We start from the raw sequence: 26123 nt of genomic DNA on the forward strand, positions 1-26123 counted from the left end.
ATTCGGTTTCAGTTGCCAGAAGCATCCCCAAGTGGTCGGTTTAGATTGTCTGGCTTTGTAGTTCGTTTTCGTTCTCGTTCTGTTGTAAACGGACGGTAAATAATACGATCACTCATTTTTAAACCATGGTTTATTTAAAATCAATTACTATGCGTTATCTACATTTTTGGTGGACATAAAAACAATTTTTCTTCTCAAATTGAATAAAGAATTTTTCTATAGTTACTGTGAAAAAATAAATTGAATACGGATATGTGGCTTACATTTAGACAGATCATTATGATTGTTGTTCTCTTCAACGTCTCAAGAGCAAATTGGTGGTATGTTTATTTTCAATACATTTTTTTTAAGTTTATACTAAATATATGAATGAACACTATACATATACAATATACATACATAAATCGACTCAGAATCGTGCATTATTTTGTTTTGAAAAATAAAAAATGTATTAAATTCAAATATAAAAACATTAGAAACGATTTTACATTTAAAAATAATTAAACGGAAAACGTATATACTTATATTTTGTACAATTATTAGAATTTAGGTTTGTGTATAAAAATAGAGATCATTTCTTTGTTGTAATTCTAATTATTATCAGGTTAAAAATCATAAATGTGATGACTTGAGGAGAAATCAATACAAATTAATATTACTATAAAAAATTAAAATATTCTAAATAGGAAGTTTATTTATTTAATTGATTTAAATATCACAAAGATTAATTGTGTACAATATTAATACCTACACAATTAATTACCTACATTTTGTTACTAATTACTTAAAAGAAAATTAACGATTTGTAAGTATTGTGAATTATTTGATTGAATAAATTACAATAGTACAGCTATCCTAACTTTTTACTTTTCTTTCCATAGGTAACATTTAAAAAATAAAATATTATAATTGTATTTTTAACATATTAATTTATTATAGTAACGAATAAATAAATTATATGTATTTAACGAAACTAGAATACTTTGATAAACTATAAATTGTAAATTTTATTCTATTGTTGTTTAACCAAAATTATCTTATTTAACTTAAAAGAATCAAATTTAAATCTTGATACACCTGTTTTTATAAATTATAACAAATTTGTATTAACTTTTTATTTTATTTAAATGTGCATTTTAACACCTATCTATTGCATTTTAATCATTTTTGATTTGAAGCATTAGTGGGTAGCTAGATACCTATAACACTTTTTACCAGTATTTTAATAAAAACAATTATTATATTTAATGTTTATTTTTAAATTTGAATTCAACCAACTTTAAAAATATTTAATTTTTTCAATTTACGGACATTTTTAAATATTTTTATTTTTATTCTTCATCTACTTAAATAATATACAGTAATTTTTAATGTATAATCTGAATTTTTACATCCAGAAATATAAGATCATTGAGTAAAGTATTTTATGAGAGTTTATAATAACACTAAAGTGCGTTTCAACCAAAGGCTTTACTAACAGTATTCAGTTAATTCACTTTAATTGAAATGTTAAGTGGCTATGAGCATTATACTTTACTATTTTTATTTTGTTAGACATAAACCAAAAAACATTTTTGTAAAAATAATAAGAAGCCTAAAAATTGGACAGTATTTAAGACTGGTTAAATAAAAACCAGTCTAATATTCTAAACCAATAAACATTCTGTGGACATCTCTAAGCCATATGGTTTAGTACGGTTCATAAAATATACCATTGAATACATTTTTAATTTTCTGGATGAATAATCAAACCGATACACAAAAAGTTAGGTGATGCATTTTATTCTTCATTGCCCATTAAGGGAAATAGCTTGCTTTAATCCCTTTTTAAAAAAAATAAAAATAAATAAGCTACGGTGGTTATGTTTTTTGTAAGTACCTATTATTTTTACTTTGTATAAGATAAGAATATAGGAGTGTTAAAATCATCTATGCATCCAGTTATATTTTATACGCACACATGATATTTTTTGTCTAGTTTATTTATACTTTAGAGTTTAGTTGTAACACAAGCCCAAGGGTCCTATACTCCTATACCATATTAAACAAAATAATCATGCACTTGTAAAAATCGTTGTTAATAAAATAAATAAATCGATTGAAATATTTTGTGTAAATTAGTATAATTATAATTATACTATTTGATAATAGTGACATACTAATACAATTGAGGTAAGTACAAATGTACAATAGTAGTTTGAATTTTAAAATATATACCGTAAATTATTAAATGTCTATGCTTATAAAGTTAAAACTTAACATAAAAATGCATAGTTACATAGCAACCATCAATTAATACCTATATTTAACATGTTATTAGAAACTATCTTTAAGCACTAGCATAAAGAATTTAAAAGACATATAACTCCTAAAATTGTCACAATTTCAACAATATCCCACTAAGAAAATTCTGCTATATAATTTTTCTTCTAAATAAAATAAAATATGTGATTATGACGTGGCTATATGAGTATAGTTCTAATTTATTAAAAGTAAATATATTTTGGTACAAGTTAAAATTTAAGTATGTATTAATGTTTATAGTTTTTAAATTTAATAATTTAACAATATTTGAAAAAAAAAGTTTGTTAGATTATTAACAATTAATTTAGTATGGTTAGGGTGAATATTGAGTGGAGATATAACCATACATTATTATAAAAATGAAATTATAGTAATAAACTTATCAAAAATAAGTAATAATAATTATAATTTGACACTTTTGAAACTGAGTATTAATAATAATCGTGGGTTAGGTATAGAAAAACTGGATTTGATTCAATGTTATAACTTAGCATTTTGATTATGGAAGTACCTATGGTATACTAAATTATTTAACATAATAGGTATTATTTATTTATTATAATTATAAAATTTGAACACTCGGGGTAATATTGTAATCACATTATTAATATTATATACCTTATTAACCTTATTATACCCATATTTTGTAATTGTGCATAAGTTACTTATTGATTTATTAAAATTAAAAAAAAAGTTTAGAAATTACGATACCTACATTTCGTTTTTGTAACATAGAAATTTACGTTTAACCCTACATTGTATGAAAAACACCGCGATTGAATCTAGATATCTGTGTAAGTGTATATATATATATATATTGCTTGCGCAAATAGACGTGCAGCCGCGCGAGTTACCGCCACCGGACGTCACGCGGGGTTTTACGGATTTGCCGTTTATAAACGAAAGTTTCGGGCCGCGCGCGTTTCGGGATAAAGAGGGGAGGCCAGTGGTAATAAAGTCGTTTTTATGTGTCGATCATAAAGTACAAAAGCCGTTTACGAGTGAGAGGGACGCATTTTTCTGGGGGTGCCGTTTTCTGTTTTCAATAAAGATACGAACGACCGAGGTGGTGGTGTGGGGAGGGGGTCTCGTGGCAGTGTACGGACGCGCATAATATGCAGCTGCACGGTCTTGTATTCGTTTTTTTCGCGTTCCGGGGTTCGATGTCGGAGGCGGTGGCAGTGGGAGTCAGGAAGGGGGGGATATAAAATTTATAGGTTGCGAAAACTATAAAATGAGACGATTTCCAGAGTTTTGCCGGTGAAATTAAGTTTCCCCGTCGTCCCCTTTTTTTTTGTGCTGCCTCTCGCCGCCACAGCAGTTTAAATTTTATATCATCCATATACTATATATATATATTATACATACACACACACAAATAATAATAAAATAATAATAATAGTCATTATCGCACTAGCTGCCGTCCACCGGGCGCATTCAAACAGCACACGCGCATAATAATATATATATATTATATATATTATACGCGGGGATCATATCTATTGCACAAGCACAATATAATGTTTACGATGCGAACGTGTTTCACGCAGAAACCAATAAATTTGGAAATAAATCCTGCCGAGAACTTATACATTTTGGCAAATAGGCAACTAGATCTATGAAAATTTTGTATAATATACCTATATATAATATATATACATTAAAAACGTGCTTTTACTTTTTTACATAACGATGAAAGATTAATGTTTTCCTCTATCATAACATATAAACGTACTTATATTTTATTAGCAATTTAAAAGCTAAAAAGATATAAACTGTGTTAAACTGTAAGAATTGTTTTATATATAAGTACCTACATAGGTAGGTACTTCTAAATCATGTTGACTACATTTATAGACATACCTACATGGCTACACTGAACTTTATTATTATAACGATTAAACCGCTAAGATCTCAACAGAAAGAAAAATTACTATTTACTTAAGGTCGATAAATATTTAATGAAACTTTAAATCAACATTACTAAGTAGCCTTTCTTTTGTTCAGTAGCTTTTAATGAAGGTTGTAAAAAGTCCTTCCATTATAAACCTTTTATACAGACTTAAAAATATGTAGGTACATCTTTGTCGAGTTAATCCTGAATACTATATTACAAAATCTATACTGAGTATTTAATGTGGTCTTGGCGTTTACTTAGGATGTCTTTCTAGTCTTATAAATACTGAATTAACTACGAAATACAGCACAAAAAATTGTACAGAAAAATTAATAAATAATAGTTGTCATTAAGTTCTGAAACGGGCTTTATCCCCTCCCCATTTGCACACGTTATATATTATGTATACCTATATATAATTAATATATGACAAATATTAATTACCTCTGTATTTATATGTAAGTACTTAAGTTAGAACACTTGACTTGTACAAAAAAAAAAAAAAGAACAAGGAGATTTAGAAAATATATAATAAGTAATAATTCTCAATAATTAAGAACTATAAAATATGTAATGGCAGAAATGTAATAGAAAATGTATCTTGTCATCCTCAGGGCGAGTATAAATACAAGACAAAACCTTATTATGATACTTTACTAGGTTCCTATTTCCTGTAGCAAGTTGTAAGTATACTTCGAGTATTTATAGTTATAATACTTTACAGAACCAATTATAAAACCATTTGTAATTACTATTATTAGGGACTAGGGTTGTTATTTGTTTCTATATCATCCCAGTATTTTCAATTCTTGAAAATATATACATTGAGTATAAAAATATTATTATTATTGTAAATTAAAATTTGTGCGACCATTAAAATAAAAAGTCATTAAAGACAAATAAAGCTATGAATTTGGTTAAAACAAAACTTCAGATTTAATTTAATGTCCCATATTTAGGTATATAGATATAAATCTACTGAACTGATTGAAAAAACAATATTTGTAATAGTGTAATGTGATTAAAACAAAATTTAAATATTTTGAACCAACAATATGACGTGTATAATGGTAATACATAATTATATGTATAAAAGTTTAAACTAAATTTTAAGAATAAGTACTTATTAAATCTTTAAATAACTATAACTATTAAAATGTTTTCATACTACTTACTATAGACTCAATTTGAAAAAATCTAGAAAAAATCCATACTTTTTTGAGTATTGTAGTGTTGTACTCCAGAGCGTTTGTTTCCGAATTCTGAAAATGATATTGGTCACAAACATCGTTACCTAAAATATTATAAATCCACATTAATTTAATAATAACTAATAAAGCGCCGAGTATTAGAACAATATTTTATTATGTAGTATTATGGTTAAACTTAATTTTTATTTGTTGATTGTTATTTTTACTAATTACAAGTTATAGTTTATAAAAAAATCACGGGTACTAGTTAGATTATATGATACTATATTCTATAAGAATAGGAAAAAAAGTATATTCCCTGGTCTACCTATATAGTTTATGTTTGGTGAGAAAAATTTAATTCAACTTTAAGATGTATCACATGTAAGTATCAAACGTTTCATATTAATCAAAGAATCGTAAAAAAAAACATTTCCGGTTTTAATATTTACTTATATATATATATACTATAAGTTTTGTATGGCTTTTATATTATTGACTTCTGTTTAATGTGTGTATATGTTCTTTTACGATCACAAATACCGCCACATGTTTATGATATAGAATCCGAGTAAACAGTGAATTCTTTTACGTTCCTCAATATTTATTTTGTGTATGACTGATTTAGATCTTTACTAGTAAAATTAACAAATCCTGTACAGTTCTAAATTGTTTAAAGGGGGTTTAATTAAATAAGTTGTATATTATAATTCGAATTAGTCTAATTTTATAATAAAATATTCTTCAATTAGAATTGAAAAATTAATTAATATTGTTTTATAGATATTATTTTATTTTTAATTTATAGCGTTATTCTAACTATTTTTAAAATTATGAAGTACCATCTACTAACAAAAAAAAAAAACAACTCAACAATAATAAATTTTTTTAAACAAGTAAATATAAAATATGTCCATCTTGCATTTATTATACGTCATACAGGTATATCTTGTATTATAAAGTCATATAGTAAGTTTGTTAATATTATTTTATTATACATTTTTACCAATCTATATTGAAAATACATAGAATATGCGTATATGAATATGCAATTTAAATGTAATATAGCTATGTAGGTATAATATATATTTATTTATTGTTATATAGATAATAACTAATTAATATGTAGTATTTTGTATTTAATATTTTAATAATATTGCGGTTAAATATAATACTTGAGAATAAAATTGTATATAGTTAAAATGAGAAACTAGTTTAGATTCAAAATTTTTTTGCTGAAATCAGTTGTAATTATATTATTATAATATTTACATTCTTCAATATTTATTAGGTAATTAATAACAGTCTATAAAATTATTATTTAAAATTATCATAAAAATAGATTTACTTGGTTTAATGTAAACAATTATTAGAACACTCTTAAAAATAATATGTAAATTAATTGAATAATTAGAAAAAAATTCTTACAATTTACAACCTGTTTAAAGAAAATCATAATAATTTAATAATTTTCTATAGTAACTATATATGCAATTAATAATTATGCATTTGTGTTTGAATATAATATACATTTATAGATACCGTATGTTTGTATATACATATACCGTATAGATATATACCTATGTTAAATTTCTTTAAGTTATTATATTACTTATATAAATTATCTGCAGCAAACATACATTTTAGAATAAATAGTTCAGTGTGTTTAAAACTTGTTTTGTTTAATAAATTTTGTATTGTATTTAAACATTTGTCAGTACTATATAATTTATCTTTACATTTATTTTTAAAAGTTGATCACTTAAACATTCCGTACAAAAATATTTGCATATTTGCAAATAAATTATTAATTATACGTTTACCTTTTAATGCTGATATAGGTAATACTTATGTACTATGTGTGTATGTTCAAATAAATTAGTAAAATAAAAATGGTACTAATCTTAAAAAAATATAAGTTTTTCAGATATCCGGTTAATTGTCTGTATTATAATATGTATAGGTATATAATATGCAATGTACACCAATGTTATTTGGGTGAAGCAAGGTGGAAGAAACTACAAAACCCATGTACCGCGAGCCTTAAATAGGTTTCGAAAACTCTCATGTTACCTTCCAGCTGTCATGTCATATTACCATCATACTATTTTTTTTTTTTTTTTATAAGCATGTTGATGAAAATGAGAGCATTATGGATGAATTATGATTTGACCATAGGAATTTAGACAAGTAGAATGGCATGAAAAAAATACAAAATATGTTTTTATTATTTTATATAATGCTTTATGTATAGGTACACTAAAGGTACTAAGGACTACTACTATTACTACTACTACTTAAGACGCAATTCTATTTGAACTAAATATGAAAACTATGTGTACATCTTTAAAAATTATAATAGTTACTTCTGTATATATATATATATACCTTTAATAGTAAGATACCATTAATTTAATTAATGTTAACGTTGATTTTTGATTAATTTTTTCTAAATTTAAAAATTTAATATGTATACACTAACAACAATTTAGGATACTTAGATTGGATGTATAGATACTGTCAGACCATAACATTTTGGTGCAGAATAGAGATATATTGAAGTTTTTGTCTCAATTAGAAATTACTTTTTACTGTAATAATTTTCGATTTTTCAGTGCCATAATGAAAAACTTTTAGATTCTTTCATTTTGCACGTAGCTAGAAATACATTTTAAAATTTCTTTACCCATAAGTGTTTACAAAAAAAAAAAAAAAATAAAAAATAGTGAGAAACATCGTAGCATACAACTTATACCACGAGTACTTTAACTATTTATCAGGGTCAAAATATTTATAGTCTTAATTTTTTTTGTTTTTAGTAAAATATTATTAAAAAAACAAAATACATTTTTCAAATTATTATTAAATAAGTAGATATAGTTAAAGATATAACTAAATTAATAAATACCTAATGGCTAATAATTCATACACTAAGTCCCTATTTTAAATTATTATCTAAACAAATACATTTGATTCATTTATCTGGGCTGATGTCTGTATTAAATACCTATATTGGCTATACTAAACCTGCCAGTCATAAATTATACCTACTCCGTAAAGGTGAAGTAAAATTCACAGATTTTGGATTTTATTTCTCAGTTGAATGTCATCGGGGGGCCAAAATGGCCGGTGATTGACAGATAAAGGAAACCAAAAAGGCGGAGCCTTGTCTTCTGAATTCAAGGGGTTACTAGGCAACCATAACACAACAATATGTGCCTGTTCTAGAATAACAATATGCAGGTCTAATAAGGACGTACATGCGTTATATACAAATAATAACCCTTGTTAAAAGAACGCTACTAGAGGTACTTGGAAATCTAGCGTAGGGGTGATTTCACTGATTTTAGGGGACTAATTAGTATAAGGTTTATTAGACGGCTTATGTCATTCAAACTTGAGTTTTTACAAGTGGCAAATTAATATGTTTATCCCTTTTCAAATATATCCAACAGAATGAAATAAATTACCTGCAGGGTACCTACATTATTCGTGCAAGAATGCGAAAAAGTGTATGTTTTCAACATGAATATCATTTTGTTTGAATAAATATATATATTTTTTCAAATAACCAATCCTCATTTTGTTCAGAAGCTATAATACAATTTATTTATTTAATAATGTATGTGCTACGTGAATTATTGATAATATAATTTTTTTTAAATTTTCATACAAAATAACTACATAGGCGTTGACATGAGAATTCTTATTTTTTAGACTAAATCTAAAATTATTATTTTTTAAATAATATATATTATTCTTGTAGATATTTTATTCGGTACTAATTATAAGTTATACTTTTGCTATGTATACATCATATTACGACTTATTCATAAGATGTTATTAAATTATACGTATAGTGTCGTTCTTAATTAATGTAGAATACATATCTTATAAATTATAACTAATATACGTCATAAAAATACTAAATACTATAAACATATATAATATAATATACCTATATATTATAATAGATCATCTTATTAGTTGCCTTAGGCATAAAAAAATGTAATAAAATTTCAATAGAAAAGTTGTCAGTTATGTTTTATATACCAACACTTTGTGATTTTTTGCCGCCAGTTCAGTGGCCCTGTTTCGGTTTAATAATTACTGGGTTACTTTAATAATTTGACGCAGATAGATCACGCCCCCTGCATTTAGGTGTTTTTTTTTTTGTTTTAAAGTATTAAATTAAATAGCGGCGGCTAAATAAAAGTATTTATTGTCAGTAATTATAACACCCATAAGTTATTTCAAATGTTATTCGTTAGAATTAGAAGGAAAAAATACCATTTAGTTATATGATCATTTTTTTTATGTTTAAATATTCAAGGAAAAAAATATTGTGGAATGGAATAATATTAAAGATTAAGTTGTAGCCGTTTTATAGATAGACACAAGTTGTTTTATTCAACATCTTTTGATTGTAATTTGTAGTCTAAACCTGATTTATTCCCAACATGTAATACATTTGTACAGTCTGTCGGTCTAAATAAACTCATATATATTTATTATTTATGTATAAGTATATATATATACGTATTATGTATAATGTATGTATTGTAAATTTGTGAACAGTGAATACATATAAATATATAAATTAGTAAAATGTTTTTAGGCAAACTTAGAACTACTTTTTGATTCTTAGCAAGAAGTATATTTTATTATATTAAGTGTTTTTTTTTGTAATTCGTTTATGAATATATTTTGCAATAATATGCGAATATTATCTAAATATAGTACGAGTTTATCACTAAGTACAATTTTACTACCATTTATTTTTATTATTCATATACATATTTATTAAAAAAAGTTTAACTATATAACTTTGAAAATATAGCTTTATGGTAATAATATATATGTATTTGTATAGAATACATTTTTGATTTCAAAGATTCTTTACATTTTTTCAACACGATTTTATAGGTATTTGGGATTGCAAAATTATCCACCAAGAGAGTATAACCCATTGCTTAGTCATAAAGAAAATTGTTACCGATATCCATTTTTGAAAAGTAGACAACAACAACTGTGTGACCTCGGAGAAAAAATTATGAGTGTAAGTAAGTGTTCTACACAAAAAAAAGAATTTGAAAAATAGTTATTTTATATATTTTACATGTAGGTTGTGAGCAGTGGAACAAAAATGGCTATTGAAGAATGCCAACACCAGTTTAGTTCACAGAGGTGGAATTGTACCACATATTCAAATAATACGTCCGTGTTTGGTAACGTATTGTCATATAGTAAGTTCAACTGAATTCATAAATGTATATTTCAACAACAATTATTTGTATATATACACTTTTTTAATACATAATGCTAATGTTTACGATAACAAACATTTAGAAAGTAGAGAAAAAGCATACGTGAATGCTATAACATCGGCCGGAGTAGCATATGCGATTACAAAAGCATGCTCAAGAGGTGAACTGAACGAATGTAGTTGTGACAATAAAATTCAAAGAAAACAAGCTAAAAAAAATTGGCAATGGGGAGGATGTTCAGAGGTTATTGCACATAGTATTGTCTTAAACAATAGATGAATTGAAAACTAAACTTTTATTATACCTTTAGGATATACGTTTCGGTGAAAAGTTTAGTCGTGATTTTGTCGATTCCATAGAAGACATCGATAGTGTCCAAGGGCTAATGAACGTGCATAATAATGAAGCTGGTCGAAGGGTATACTAAATTATGAAATATTTATTTACTTTAAAATTGAAGGTCTCAGAAATACGTTTTAAATGTTTTTATGTAGCGTTTATTTTAGTTTTTAGTTATTATATACATGCGTATAATATAAAATAGATATTACAATATAATAGTGTAATAAAAGTATAATATATTATGTAGGCAATAATATTCAAATACTTAATTTAAGTATATAAGTACCTGGTAATATATTATTAACAGTATTATAGTTTTGATATTTAATATAACATAATTGCATGTACTTATACTTATAGTAAGTAATTAGGTACCTATACTACCTGGATATTTTTATTGCGACAATATCCGGGGTGGTTGTACATAATATAATTAATGTACTCATGCAGAGGCGCAAATTAATTCAAATTATGGGGGGGGACATAAGTATTCAATACCCACCTATTAAAAAAAAATTTCACTGTGCTCATTTATAAATAAATAATAATAAAATATATCAAATAAAAATAGAAAATATAATTTACATTGTGAGTTGCCCCCCCCCCCCTAAACCCCTAGATTTACGCCACTGTACGCATGTTATAAAGGAGAATAATAAACGCTATTTCTATAGAAGAAACATTAATTATTATATATTATGAAATAGTTCTAGAAGACTAATTGAATTTAGTTTGTACTTTCAAGAGGTTAAAATAAAATATTCATAGTGCTGTTTTTATAGTCAGGATAAACCAACCAAAAAATAAATTTAAAAAGCTGGAATTTTCACATAATTATAATTTTTGACAAATCGGTCTTATATATATATTTTTTTTTTTTTGTATACCTGAAAACAATTAATATAGATTTTTGAAATTTAAAATATGATAAAAATAAAAACATCATTCCGAACATTAAATTAATAACTTTACAATTAAAACAAGATTACCAACTACCTACTCTTTTTATTTATAAAAATTGATCATACATACTTTAAATCACGCGTTATGATAGATTTTTAATTCCAAGTTTCAAAATTGCCTATTAAAAAATATTAATGTTGTTTTTCATAAATATTTAAATTATAGTTTTGTTTTTCATGGTTTTAGAGTAAATATTTATGTATAAATACATATGGTCCAACATAAACAAAAACAAATATAACTGCATTATTAATTTTTAAATCAAATAGAGTTATTTCCTTTCAAAATCTCAATGTTATAATAATTAATTATTAAGACTTTAATATATAAAATATTTAATTTTCTAGATTATTCGCTCTAGTATGCAAAAAGTATGCAAATGTCATGGTATGTCAGGTTCATGTAGTGTACGCATTTGTTGGATGAAACTTTCATCGTTTCGGGATATTGGAGATTCATTGATGGTACGATATGAAGGTGCTTCACATGTACGACTTGGTGAAAAGAAAAGAAAGAAAATTAAAAAACTACGACCAATCAGAATAGACAGAAAAACACCCAATAAAACGGAACTCGTATACTTAGATACATCTCCAGACTATTGTGAACGTAATGAATCGTGAGTAGTTTTTATGTTAAACGTACAGAAATACAGTCATACTTATATTAATTAAATATTGTTTTAATATAGATTAAGCATAATGGGTACTTATGATCGTGTTTGTCAAGGATTGGATGGCTGCAGACATCTATGTTGTCATAGAGGATTTCAAATTAGATTAAGAGACGTAGAAGAGAAGTGTAAATGTAAATTCATTTGGTGTTGTAATGTTGCTTGCGAGATTTGTAGGTATAAAAAGGAAGAGTATATTTGCAATTAATCACATTTTGTATAATATTGAGAGTTCACGAATATCTCTAAAAACTATAATATTTATTATTTCGTTTATCCATAAAAAAAAAAAAAACAGTTTAAACGAATAACGTTTCTAGTATTCTCATCACAAATTACTTTATATTATTTTCTTTAAAACGCATATTGAACTCATTTGATTTTGAAGATAAAGAATATAAATGTCACTGATTTCTTCAAGTCTCAGGACAATATAGAACTTTTATTTATGTTTTTTAAGATACAAATTACTATTATATTAAATATATTATAAGTAGTCAGTAGAAATTAGGTTTAATAGTTACCTACCTACTAGGAAAATGACTGATGTGTATAAGTGATGAGAATTCTAGGACTCATCGATTGACAACTATAGATAACTTGATAAAGTTTTAAAATGTAATATTTTTTTGTCTACTTATTTAAATTGTCTTAAATATATTCACTGTCTAATATGGCATACCTACACATAACGTATTATGGCAATGAAATATTTTGTATTATGATAATAATCTTTAATTTAATAATTTATTTAATATTGAGTGCGCACGTTTACTTCCCACTTCTGTCCTATAGTTTTCTGTTATAATTTATTCAATATTATATTTAGAGGCATATTAATTATTAATACGAACACGTGTATTTATTAGTTGTTTTCTAGAGTTTACTTTTTTTTTATCATAGTTTATCAGTTAAGTTTTTTTTTTTATATATAAGAAAAATAAATTATCTATTTTATTATTTTTTAATTATTAAATTATTATTATATAAATATTTTTGTCTCAATTTGAAAATCGAAAAAGTACATTTTATTCATGAGTTAATTGTAATATAGAATTTTAATTTTAAATGATAACATAAGTACATGACATTATAATTGTAAGATATGTAGTAATAAATTAGTTTTAGACATTTATTGTTTTGTTTTTCGATAAATATTTTGTTGAACGACTAGAACGGTTAGCATAACGATGTATATAATACAATTATATTATATTCTAACGCTATGACATGTAATTATTATAATAATATTTACATACATAAATAATTAAATGAGAGGTTGAAAGTTTCAAATTATTTCCATCTAAAGATCATTGTGTAATTATTGTTAAAATTTAGTTTGTGGAAGAGAGGGAGAGTGCTAAAATTATGTAGGTAACTATAATATAATATCGGAATGCCGTTTTCATTTACCTGAGACATGATTTTTAAATTATGGGGTATAATTGTACAATACATAATATTAACTGTTGTCTATAGACTAGGTCAAACATTTTTTTGTTTATAAGAACTATAAAATACTATAAAAAAAATACCACATCCAGAAAAAGAAAGAATTATAATAAGTTAATCGTTTTAAAATGTTGCTATCGCGTATAAAGACAAGTAAATTTTAATTTTTTCTTACCAATTTTCAAATTTAAAATGTAATTTTCTAAAATAAATGACTATTTTAGATATTGTGAAACGGGTCTATCAATTATCAATGTATCAAAATATCCCAATATTTTTGTATGTTGTATATTTTATATTTTATAATTATTCAATATTTCTATTACACGGTGCCACAATGGCAATATAATTACGATAATACAGGGAATGCAGCTGCATTGCCTGTAGTAAGGCACGAAGACGAAGTCTAGGGGCCCTTTTGAATACCTACTATTTTTTTGTCATTAACAAAAAATATTTGTGTTGTAATTTAAAAAAATAATAAGAAGAAAAGCAGAACTCATTAACGTTACGCAGATTATTGTCTATTGACAACTTTCCAAATTTAAAAACACATAAAGTAAAAATTAAACTGTTATAAGTTATAACTGACTTATAAAATACACCATTTATAGACATACAAACTTACATTTTTTTGTTACATTTATTCTGAAAATGAAAAGGGCCCTTTAAGTTTTTTCGCATTGGTACGAATTTAATACTTCTACCACTGCTGAGACATCATCTGAAAACATAAGTTTAAATTAATATAATATACATACCACAACTTCACAGAGTTAAATAACAAATATTGCTGTTTTATGAAGATATTTAAAAACTCACTACATCAAAAACATGTACATTGATAGTGAGATACTATTGATAGATGGCATTAGATGGATAATGTCATAGACAATTTTGTCTTTGAATCTTTGATAACTTAAAATTAGTAACATAACAAAATGCATTAATTTATATTAGTCGAGGGAGTACCCATACATTATATTATATGACCCAGTCAAAACATAGTTTTTAAACCATTATAGTTTGATGTAATAAATTTGATCTAATTGGTATTTTGAAAGATCAAATATTGAAAAATCTTAATACTCGTAATCAAAAAACATAAAACAAAAAAAATTAAAATTAAGATAACCAGAACATTTTATGCTTAATGTTGTTATAATTTAAACACGAATAACCGTAAAAAGTAAAAACTTGAAATCTTCGTCAAATGTTCATAGATTATTATTTTCAACATATGGTATAGTTTTCAAATTGAAAATATTTGAATTATTTATAGGCATAAGAAATTTTCGACTTTTTTAGTTATTTTAATTTTAAATGTCAACAAAACTTTTTTGCTCGATTAATAAGAATAAATATTAATACAAGACCCAGTTAAGTCGATCTTATATCTGCAGTATGAACATATTAAAAATACATAGTCACATTTTTTAATACACATTTGAAGTTTTACAAAATTCAATAAAATCACTAAAATTCACCAACCATAAAATATTTCGTAGTAAAATATTTATAAATATAATAAATTATATCTAAGATTTGAAAAATTGTTCTTCCTAATTAGTTCACATAACCGAAATATTTAAAAAAATATATGAACACAATTATTTTTTATAGACGTTAAGTTCAAATTTGGACGAATTTGGATAAATTTAAACAACGAATATTTTATTTTTAATTCAAAAATATTATTCGTGGGACTTAACACTTTTAAGCATATTATAAATTATAAATTATAATATACGTAATTAAATTTTCATATATTATGTATTTATGTAGATTAATTGTAAGATATTACTTAGTGGCTATTTTTACCATGAATCTATTTACACTGTTTTATAGTAAGGTGGTAGTATACTGGTATCAACTATAGCTGATATGCTGATATTGATTTTAAAGTTAAAAACAACAATATGATATCAATGAATCGCGGAAAAAAAGTTCCAACGTAAAACGTCCTACCTAGTACCTTTATTAATATAGATTTTGTTACTTTTTTTAAAGGTGTTACCTTTTATTTGTTTAACGATTGGCAGTCGAGCACATACTGATAATCGTTTCGATATAAATGATATAATAATAATATATATAATAAAATATAAAATATTAAAATATAATAAAAATCGATACAATGATAAAATGTTATAATGAAATAACACATACAATAGTCAATAATACATAAATATAAAATTATTATAATAATTGACCTCCTCCCTCGTCGAAATATATTAAATAATATCTAATAATAATATTATGCAAATTTGAATATTTTTTAATGTTTTAGAATAATTTCTCTCTATTTATAGTTTATATAACTAGTTCTCTGGGCTTTGTTTTTTTTTTTTTTTTATAAGTAATAATTTATTATATTCGAGTTAATAGATTTATTTTTAGAATTTAAATATTAGTAATTTTTTTTATAGTACCTATGACTATAATCATATACGCATATACTGTCACAGTATATACTCATGTTTATACCTATTCAGTTCAAAAAAAATATACTAATAAATAATAATCCTATTTGCAGTCCAGACACCAATTACCATAATGTCATCACAACGATAATACGCCCTGTCATCATCGGTCACCACCGCTCTTCTTATTATTTGAGTTATTTGATATTTCTATAAATATACGTATGTCGACAAAAACATATTGTACAAATCCCTTCACAATCGAGTACTGTACATTAAATCGAAATAAATATACAAGTATACAAAAAATTAATTAAATAAAAATAAAAGAAACCTAAAAATAATAATTTTCATTTGTTTGATTTTAATAAAATATTTTAAAAGCCTATTCTTATTGAAAATTAATTACACCAGGACATCAGGTAAAAGACGCTAATATTATACATGCCATATTACGTATTATTATTGTAAAAAGTGATAAAAATAGATAGTACCTATCTACCAACTTATCGACTATCGTTTCCGTCATTACATTTCGAAAAAATAACCACTAGAACAGTATTTTATATTATTATTCTAATACCTACCGAGGTAAAATATTTTTTATATAATTTATTATTTTGGTCTCCGTCTGTATGATTTGTAAGGCAGACATCTTGTCAGCATTAGATCAAGACAAGTCATGCCCTGATCCGTTGTTTCACCTATGGATATAATATCAGATGCTTATTTGTGATTTGCTTTTAGCAAAAATTAGTTCGAACTGGCGTAATGCTAATAGAAAAAAAATACTAAAAGCAATATAATTATATTTTAGTAAATCCTTAGAAATTTAAGCTAACACCGTCCCTATTTAATCGCTTATAATTGTTTTTCTTCGTTTACCATACCCAATACCCACTTTTTTATATAGTTCGTAGACTTGTAAAAGGTGTCTTGTTATATACTGATTACTGGCACAGTCAAACTATCAGAAAAATGTTCTATACTTAAATTATTTGATTTTCCTGATGTTTTTAAAGAATCTAACTATCCATTCCTTCCCCTCCCATAAGTCCTATAGTCACTGTTCACTTCAGACAATTATATTAAATATTTTATATTTTCATAGTGTGGCAGTATGTTATACTACAATACTGAATACACGAATATTTTACAAATCTGTATGAACTATAAAATAATAAAACTTCTCTTTGATCGCATTACCTGTAAAATTCAAAATACTGGTACTTGCAGCCTGCAGGTGTATAATAGATGCCTCGAAAAGTGCCTACCGATTTTGTATTTTATACAGTTCTGCTATAATACGGTCCATCAGGTTAAACCGAAAATCCGGAAAAATTCACTGTCAGTTGATACTCGTTATGTTCATAGAAAAAACGCATTGAGATCGTAATTTTAAGATTGACGAGCGTTGAAATACTTGAAATAATATTGTACATTTGTAATTATTAAGTACACAATGCATAATAGACTAACATTATAATTTGTTGGCATAAACTTGTTACTTTTTACAGGTAATAGGTATAATATTTAATATTATGGTTATAGGTGATTCCTGGGAAAATTTGGTAACTGGTAAGCCATCTGGATTATTATTAAATCGACAACTTATAACCACAGACCTATAGATGGCGTTGTAATGTGAATTTATCATTACAAAATTGATAAGAATGGTAAACAAATTTTTTATTTTTATTATCAATATTATCCGTATTCCGTACACATTTGACATTACATATTTACAATATTATTTACATTGTTTGTTGCTGGTTGAGTACGTTAAATCTTGAATGTTAATTAGTAATTACACTCGATTGTCATTCATACCGTGTGGTGTATGTACAAACTCCACAAAAAAAAACACCGGTAATAGTCGATATATTTCAAAAAGTAGTCATTTAAATTTGAAATTATTAAGTGTTCACTATTCTCTGACAAGCGACTTCAGCTATAATTAACAACTTTATGTTGCAAATGAATTCCAAAATAATTTCTGTGTTGTAATATGTAATTACTAGTACCAAAAAATATTCAAATAAATATTTTTTATTGAGGTATATAATATTAGTACAGTTTTTTAGTATCAAATATCAACATTTTAATTGTATGTTCTAGTTTTATCATTGAATTATGTGATACATTTTTTACCATTTGAAGTGTATAGTTTTCAAATCTCAACATGGGCGTCACAATGTTAGTATTTTAGATGTTTAATTTTTATATTTTGAAATTAAGAACTGTTAGGATGTGTTTGTATTTATTTATTTTGAATGTTTGTAGAATACAACAATTTCCAATGAAAGAAAATCGTACAGGAGCTCAAATAATTGAATTTCTTACGAAAAGAGTGAATGCACTTGGTGCTAAACAATGTGGTACATTTCTTGTTGACTGTGAGACATACGCCTCTATACCTCAATTGGGTGAGTTATAACAAAATAATAATAATTTTGTAAAAAATAATTAAAAAAAAATGTACGTCTAGGTGTCCAGCGAACATTACATGTATTTCATAATTCAGAACAGCCAGCATCAGTGTTTGCAATTCTAGATAATGGTACTGGAAAAACTGTGCCTGTTGTCGCAGATGCATTGTTTGATTTGCTGTTGTTGAAGATGTCATCTGTGTATACCTCTAAAAAATCTAAAGTTGAGATTAGAGGCCCAAGATTTGAGCTAAATGATTTTGTTATTAAAATTGGTGCGATAAATATTAATCACAATGTTAAAGGCATTATTGTGGAGGTAATAATTAATATAATTTGTTTCATAATTTATTATAATAATAATACCTATTAAGAATAAATTAATTTTATGCATTATTTAATACCTTTGTATAAATAAATTTAATGTTTTCTTAGGTTTTATTGTAGCTTTTAGATAGATATTGCTTATATTTATATAATTATAATAAAATATAAGACTCAAAATTAATTTTTAGATGCTTTGATGTGTAATAAAATTTATCATAGTTTAAATGGTGCTTAATTTTTATTTCAGGCAGAATATAGGCCTTGTGTTGTATTTGGTTTATGTTGGGATATGTTACGAGAATTTCTTCAAGGATTTTTAGGATCTTGTGTATCAAATATTCCTCCACATTACTTTCAAGTAAGTTCAATAATTCCTATTTTAAAGTTACATATATTAGTTGTAAACAAAATATAGTTAATCTTTACTGTAAAAAACTAATTTGTATACAAATTAGATTTCATTTGATAAAAATGTTTATACATTATTTTTTAGGTTATTTTAGTTTCGTTTAGTAAGAGCTTTAGAAGATATAGCATTATAAAACACAAATTATAAATTGTAACTAATTTATTACTTAAAATAATGTTATATGTATACTTCTTACCTTCTGAATAGAGTAATTATTATTATTTTGTCATATCTATTATCTATCAGTCATTAAGTATTTATGATCAGAAACTACACACATATATGAAAGTTACCCTATTAGAATGAGGCCGGTAAGGGGTTAAAATAAAATACTTCTTTTTTATCAATAAAAACAAGTTTACATTTTTTTAAATTGTATGATTTATACCTATTGATTATAAATAATGTTGGATTTAATTATTATATAAATACAGTAGAAACTCGATTAACCGTCACAGTTGGGACCAGAACTATGACGGTTAATCGAATAGATAGTTAACAGAAATTTTGCAAAAAAATATATATATTTTACGTGTGTATTTTTAAAACAAAATTCATACTTATTACATATTATATACATACTACACTAAACAATACTAAACTAAAACATATTTTATAAAATAATTTGTCATATTTGTTTTTTGATGTTCTATCTTTTTTAGCTGCAATATTTCGTATTTAACTTTTTTTTTTTTTGGCGGTGACCGATGACAAATAATAGAAAGTGATGGTTAATCGAGTTTCTACTGTATTAGAAAATAAGGAATAATCTACATAATTTGATTTTTATTTAACTTTAAAATTTAAAAAATGATCACAACTTAAAATATTTTATATATTATTAGTATCGTTTAACATTTAAACATTTCTTAGAATTTAAATTAATCAGTTATAAAGATTTTTTTTTTGTTATTAGTTATTGTTAAATATTTAATTATATGATGAATTTTTCAGAATCGTATGAATGATATTTTTCAACCATTGGACACCATTCAACAATATTTAGATCATATAACTATATATAGAAAAGCAACTGGAATTTTACAACCGTTTAATACGACTAATACTTGAATATTAATACACCAATGGAATATTCTTTTTTTGTGTTCACAAAAGCCAAAATGTTTTTAATTTATTTTTATTATCAATAATTAAAAATTATTTTAGCTACTTAATGTCAATATTATAATGGAAAAATAATGTAATATATTACATACATTTTTAAAGAGGCTTAATTATATTTATTCGACTTGTTGGCATGGTTATACAATATGCATATTATTAGATAAAATATAGATTTAAATAAATATAAGATCAAATTTAATTTCAAATCATATAACTAAAATATTATGATCTGTGGTACAATAATTGTATAATATAATTAAACTTAAAATTATTCAGTTACGAATTCATAATTAAGTAGGATATAATAAACATATTAAAGGTATAAATTAAAATAACAGGTGTAATTGGCACACACATGCAATTAATAATAGTATAAAACTTAATTTACAAAATTAACAAAAAGCTTGATGACAAAATGACTTATTGAATGTGTTATACCTAAAATATTTTTTAAATATTAGCATAAAAACATTTTATGAAAGCTAAATAAGATAGATAAAAATAAAATAACAATTCAGTTGAAAAAAAATTGTTTTACTATTCAATCAGAACTTGTGGCTTCATACAACTCTACATCACCTTTTATCACTAGTTGAATTTGTATTTTTATAAATTAACATGTCATATCAAACTTGTCAGCCTTTTATGGGTCATAATAAAAAATAAATATTTTATTCGAATATATTTTGATCATTTTTTTATAAATGAACACTATAATCAAAGTATACACAATAAAATACATTCTAATGCAATATTATATAAAAAAAAAATTAATTAATATACAAATTATACACTTATCTATGAATATTACAATTTTTCTAAAAGCTTATTGTTACATCTGTTATTCATATCATTTTTGACTAATTACACAAATTTATAATAAATTGTAAACACAATATTACAATTTATCACATTAAATTATAAATAAATTTATTATTATTATGTTTAGTAATATTCTACAGTAAAACAATTGAAACTATTTACTTAAATATTGCTAAAATATACTGAACCACAAGGAAGTCAAATGTTTAAAAAATAATTTAGGCATTTACAACCATTGCTAATTAGAAAATTAATAAAACAATAATAATTATTATTTATTTATTTTACATGTGTATACAATAAAATGAAAAAATAAATAAATTCAGTCAAAAAAACTAAATATATAGTAATGTAAAAAATAATTTTATAATTTACATCTAAAACTTATGTTACTGTAATTTAACTTGAAAACTATTAATATAATTAATGAAGTAAACAGTAAAAGTATTTAAAAAAAAAAAAAAAATTATTTATTTAAAAATGGTATAAATTAGAAAAGTAAATTTTCTCCTCGTTAAAGGAAATCAATTTTAATATTTCAAACATTAAATAGTTTTAATAAATATTTGAATAAGAAATAAAATCAAGATAATTATAAAAACAATAATATATCACATTTATTATAATATAGAAGTAAGTAACCAATATTTCTTTTATTAAAATTGTCATTAATTATATTTGTATAAATAAAAAATTGTAATTTTTAACTATCAAAACAAACAAATAATAGAAAAGATCAATAGTACATTTTTGGAGAGGAAATAATTAAATATGTAAAAATAATCTACCTAATACTTTTAATAATACATTTGAAAAATAAATAAAATAACATTTTTAATACTTTTTAAGTTTAGGCCGAGTTATTTGATAAGCTCTTAAATCTTAATAAGTAAATTGCACATATTATAAATGTTTGTTAAACGCTATAATTGTTAACTAACAATATTATTTTTATATATCTCAAAATTATTGTTAGTGTTATAGTGGTAAAGGAACTAGAAATGGGTGATTTCAAAAAATTGATTCTCATTTTATTCAATACTCAATACATTTTTAGATCTATAAAATAAAATTTATGTTAAATTTTTAAGTATTTAGTAATGATTTAAAAAAGAAATTAAAATCCTTATAATCATTTGAAAATTTTTTATTTTAATTATTGTTTATCAATAATAGATGAATAAAAATTTTTAATTTTAGATTAACATAAAAAATGTAATTTATTTAATGATAAAATATCAAAATTGGTACTCGTTTGGATAACAGGGCATTAAATAAAAGTATATTGCATCACTAAAAATAACTAACGAAACAAGTTTATTTTGAAGAAATGTGACAAGCAAATGAATTTTATTAAACTGCATAATGTAACTAGAGATTGGAAGTTGTAGGAGTTACATATTTCACTCTTGCATTAAAACAAATCAAGCAGGAAACTTATTCTATACAACAACATATTAAATATGGGGTTATTTACTTTGACATGTCTCTATATAACATAGCTCTAACTCTCTTTTCAACAATACGTAAATAACATACAATGTAATCAAAATGCATGTAGATAACATATAACGCAAGTTTCAAAACATTGATGACATTTATTAAAATACAAAAAAGTCAATGGGAGGAATATAATCTCCAACTTCTCTTCCCTGGGAATGCTACTGGTAATATACTATTAATTAATAAGTTACCTTATTTTCAATTTTGAATATCTAATTTCGCATACTTGGCATAATTTGTGCACTAATTAATTTTAACTCCCATAACTTCCAAACACTAATTATAACAGTATTTAATGATTACTTTGTAAGTATACTAGTTTTATCAATTTATCTTAAAACTTTACAAAATTATAAACAATTAATTTCTAGATCTCAATCAATCACAAATTATAAATATTGAATAGTTATAAATATGCAAAATTGGCAAAAGATGGTATGTACATTAAATTTGTAAACTAGATAAATTTACCTTTTTCTTAAACTTAATATTTTTCATTGATTTTCTCAATTTCTTACGAATAAAATAAAATAAATAAAAAACGATATAATTATGTGATTTAAAAAAATGAATAAAATATTAAACTGCGCTTTTTACAGCCAATTGTTATTTGATTATTCACAAATTATTATACCTTAGGTTTGAATAGCAGTTGTCATTTCTCTGTGTATTGCAGCCAATTCTTGTATGCGCACAAATAGGCTATTGTTCAGTGTATCTATAACACGTCTTTGTGATTCTTGTGCTGCTAAAGCTGTTTCCAACTGTGCTTGGGCTAGACTGACTGCAGCTTGAAGTTCAGCGTTTTCTTGACTAAGAACCTAAAAAGGATACAAAATTATAGAATTTAATAATCATATTCTATTCATTTCATTATTATACAAAGTTCAATTTTTGTATTACCTTGCATTTTTCTTCAAGTGGCATTCTATTCATAGCCATCTTTTGAATTTCTTCATTTTTACTCTTCAACTCACCATCAAGGTTTTCAACTTTCAAGCGTAAACTAGTTAACTCATTTCTTAATTCTGAAGCAACTTCTGATCCTCCTATATAAAATAAGTAAAACATTGTTCAACTTTCAAAATATTATTATTAATTATTCCACATAAATTATAAACCAATTTACCTTTGGCTACTTCAGCGTCAAGGTATCTAGTTTTCAATCGTTGATTTTCCTCTTTATAAGATTGCAACTGTCGTTTCCACTCATCTACATTTGCTGTGCTTTCTTGCAGTGCATTGGTTAATCTTAAGTTATTGTTCTTAAGTGTCTGAAGTTCAATTTCCCATTTTTTTGCATTTGCTGAACTGTTCAATAAAAAGGATACAATAAATATTGAAAAAAAAAAATTTTTTTTTTAATTTCAAATTAATAATAGTAATTTTACCTATGAGTTAAAGCTAATTTTAATCTTTCATTTTCATATTTTAATTGAGATTCAGGTAACATTGAATTTCCACCACTCATGCGTCCATCGTTACTTCCTTGATGTTTTGGACTTTCAGCAGCCTAGATATAAAATACAAATTGTATGGTATAAAAAATGTTTGTAAAATATTAAGTATTAATACTCATTACATGATTAGCATTAGAAATCATAGTTTTAGACATCTGATTAATCATTTGTTCAGTTGAATTAGTATCTTCAGGAGTAGTATTTGGATCAGTGGGTGTCATGTTGGGAGGTTCAATAATACTTTGACCGTCAGATGATTGACTAATACGTGTAGTTACAGGACTAGCATTAGCACTTGTAATTGGTGTTGTTGAACTCATAAATCCTTGTTGAATCTGCTGTGGTCCACTTACTGCCGATTGTCGTGTTTTTTCTTTTACTTCTTCAAACTTGTGTATAAACTAATAAAATATTTAGTTGATATTAATTATTTTTAATTGAAAATGAGACACAAACATATAAATATCTAAAATTATTTTTTATACATATATATATATATACTTTATTTAGTTCTTGTTCAGAAGAAAACCCAAGACCATATACAGTATTGGCCCTATTGTCAGTCCACTGACCAAATTTTTGTGATGTCTTAGTGAAGGACATATTTGGAGTTATTGTACTGTTTATGACAGCCTAAAATATATCAATATTAAGAAATGTAATAATAAAAGTTTGCTTTTAATTTTGTAAATATAAATACATACTTTGCTTCCTTCCACACTAATGATGCGATACAATGCTCGGTGGGAATCGAAAAAGAATGAAACATTGACAGCAACTGTGGATGCTGGTATCCATGACTTTTTTGTTTTGGGATCTATGTGGAAAACATGGGCCTTGCATGTAAATATTGGTTGCTCTCTGTTATACAAATTTCAATCCCGTAAAAATAATGATACACAAACAAATATTATAAAATAAATAAATATACGTGATTAAACACTTACCCCATGTTATCTTTCCCCAAAGTCATAGCCATCAACGAAAAGTGTTGTTTGGAATCTGGAAATCGTGTCAACCGGTTCGGTAGCTGAGATCAACCCACAACCGAAAAATGCAGATTTACTAACCGTTTGTACTAGGCACTTTTAAGTTTATAATGTCTATAAAAACAATTTGCGCTGTCTGTACGGTACTGCAATAATTCAAAAAGCGACAAAACGTTTAACTAAAGGAACAAGGAACACGAATACGACCCGGACTGGGTCGACTGGAGTCTGGGATGTTTTGCGGGCCGAATATTTGTTTATCAATCAATCTCGACGAAATACGAATACGCTTTTCTGATAAGAAAACAAATTAACAAGAAAATGCGCGTGCGCATCTCGGACCAACGCCCATTTGCGCTTGCGGTGGTCTCGTTTATCTCCATAAAAAACCAACATATTATTTACCATTTATTAAATAAAATCGCTAACTAGTGATAACAGACGACGCCAAAATAAAATTGATCAGCAATAGCACAGGACAATAGTTATCCGAAATTCGAAAAATTATTTAAAAAATTCATAAAAGAACAATTGCAGTTAAGCTCCCG

The 26123-nt window shown here is 24.9% G+C and overlaps 3 protein-coding genes and 1 long non-coding RNA gene across 4 annotated transcripts; 2 read left to right on the forward strand and 2 right to left on the reverse strand.

The window, feature by feature from the left end:
* LOC114122072 (protein Wnt-1-like) lies at positions 1 to 13771 on the forward strand. The gene is made up of 7 exons (XM_027984629.2): positions 1 to 320; positions 10318 to 10450; positions 10517 to 10637; positions 10741 to 10901; positions 10969 to 11076; positions 12311 to 12582; positions 12655 to 13771. Exons 1-7 carry the CDS (start codon positions 253 to 255, stop codon positions 12842 to 12844), a joined length of 1053 nt encoding a protein of 350 aa, XP_027840430.1. The 5' UTR covers positions 1 to 252; the 3' UTR covers positions 12845 to 13771.
* LOC126549662 (uncharacterized) lies at positions 5090 to 18242 on the reverse strand. Its single transcript, XR_007603775.1, has 3 exons — positions 17718 to 18242; positions 14717 to 14812; positions 5090 to 5495 (listed from the first exon to the last, which is right to left on the reverse strand). It is a non-coding gene; the product is annotated as an uncharacterized LOC126549662 (long non-coding RNA).
* Positions 18243 to 18276: 34 nt separating this feature from the next.
* LOC114122312 (mediator of RNA polymerase II transcription subunit 20) lies at positions 18277 to 20902 on the forward strand. The gene is made up of 6 exons (XM_027984934.2): positions 18277 to 18568; positions 18630 to 18707; positions 18795 to 18937; positions 19000 to 19259; positions 19515 to 19625; positions 20631 to 20902. The coding sequence occupies exons 2-6, from the start codon at positions 18694 to 18696 to the stop codon at positions 20745 to 20747; spliced, it is 645 nt and encodes a 214-aa protein (XP_027840735.1). The 5' UTR covers positions 18277 to 18568; positions 18630 to 18693; the 3' UTR covers positions 20748 to 20902.
* A 416-nt stretch (positions 20903 to 21318) lies between these two features.
* LOC114121876 (homer protein homolog 1) lies at positions 21319 to 25972 on the reverse strand. Its single transcript, XM_027984370.2, has 8 exons — positions 25534 to 25972; positions 25291 to 25447; positions 25088 to 25219; positions 24709 to 24987; positions 24518 to 24639; positions 24256 to 24437; positions 24030 to 24175; positions 21319 to 23947 (listed from the first exon to the last, which is right to left on the reverse strand). The coding sequence occupies exons 1-8, from the start codon at positions 25563 to 25565 to the stop codon at positions 23762 to 23764; spliced, it is 1236 nt and encodes a 411-aa protein (XP_027840171.2). The 5' UTR covers positions 25566 to 25972; the 3' UTR covers positions 21319 to 23761.
* Positions 25973 to 26123: the final 151 nt, after the last annotated feature.

This window comes from Aphis gossypii, chromosome 2 (assembly GCF_020184175.1).
Source record: "Aphis gossypii isolate Hap1 chromosome 2, ASM2018417v2, whole genome shotgun sequence".
Taxonomy (NCBI): domain Eukaryota; kingdom Metazoa; phylum Arthropoda; class Insecta; order Hemiptera; family Aphididae; genus Aphis; species Aphis gossypii.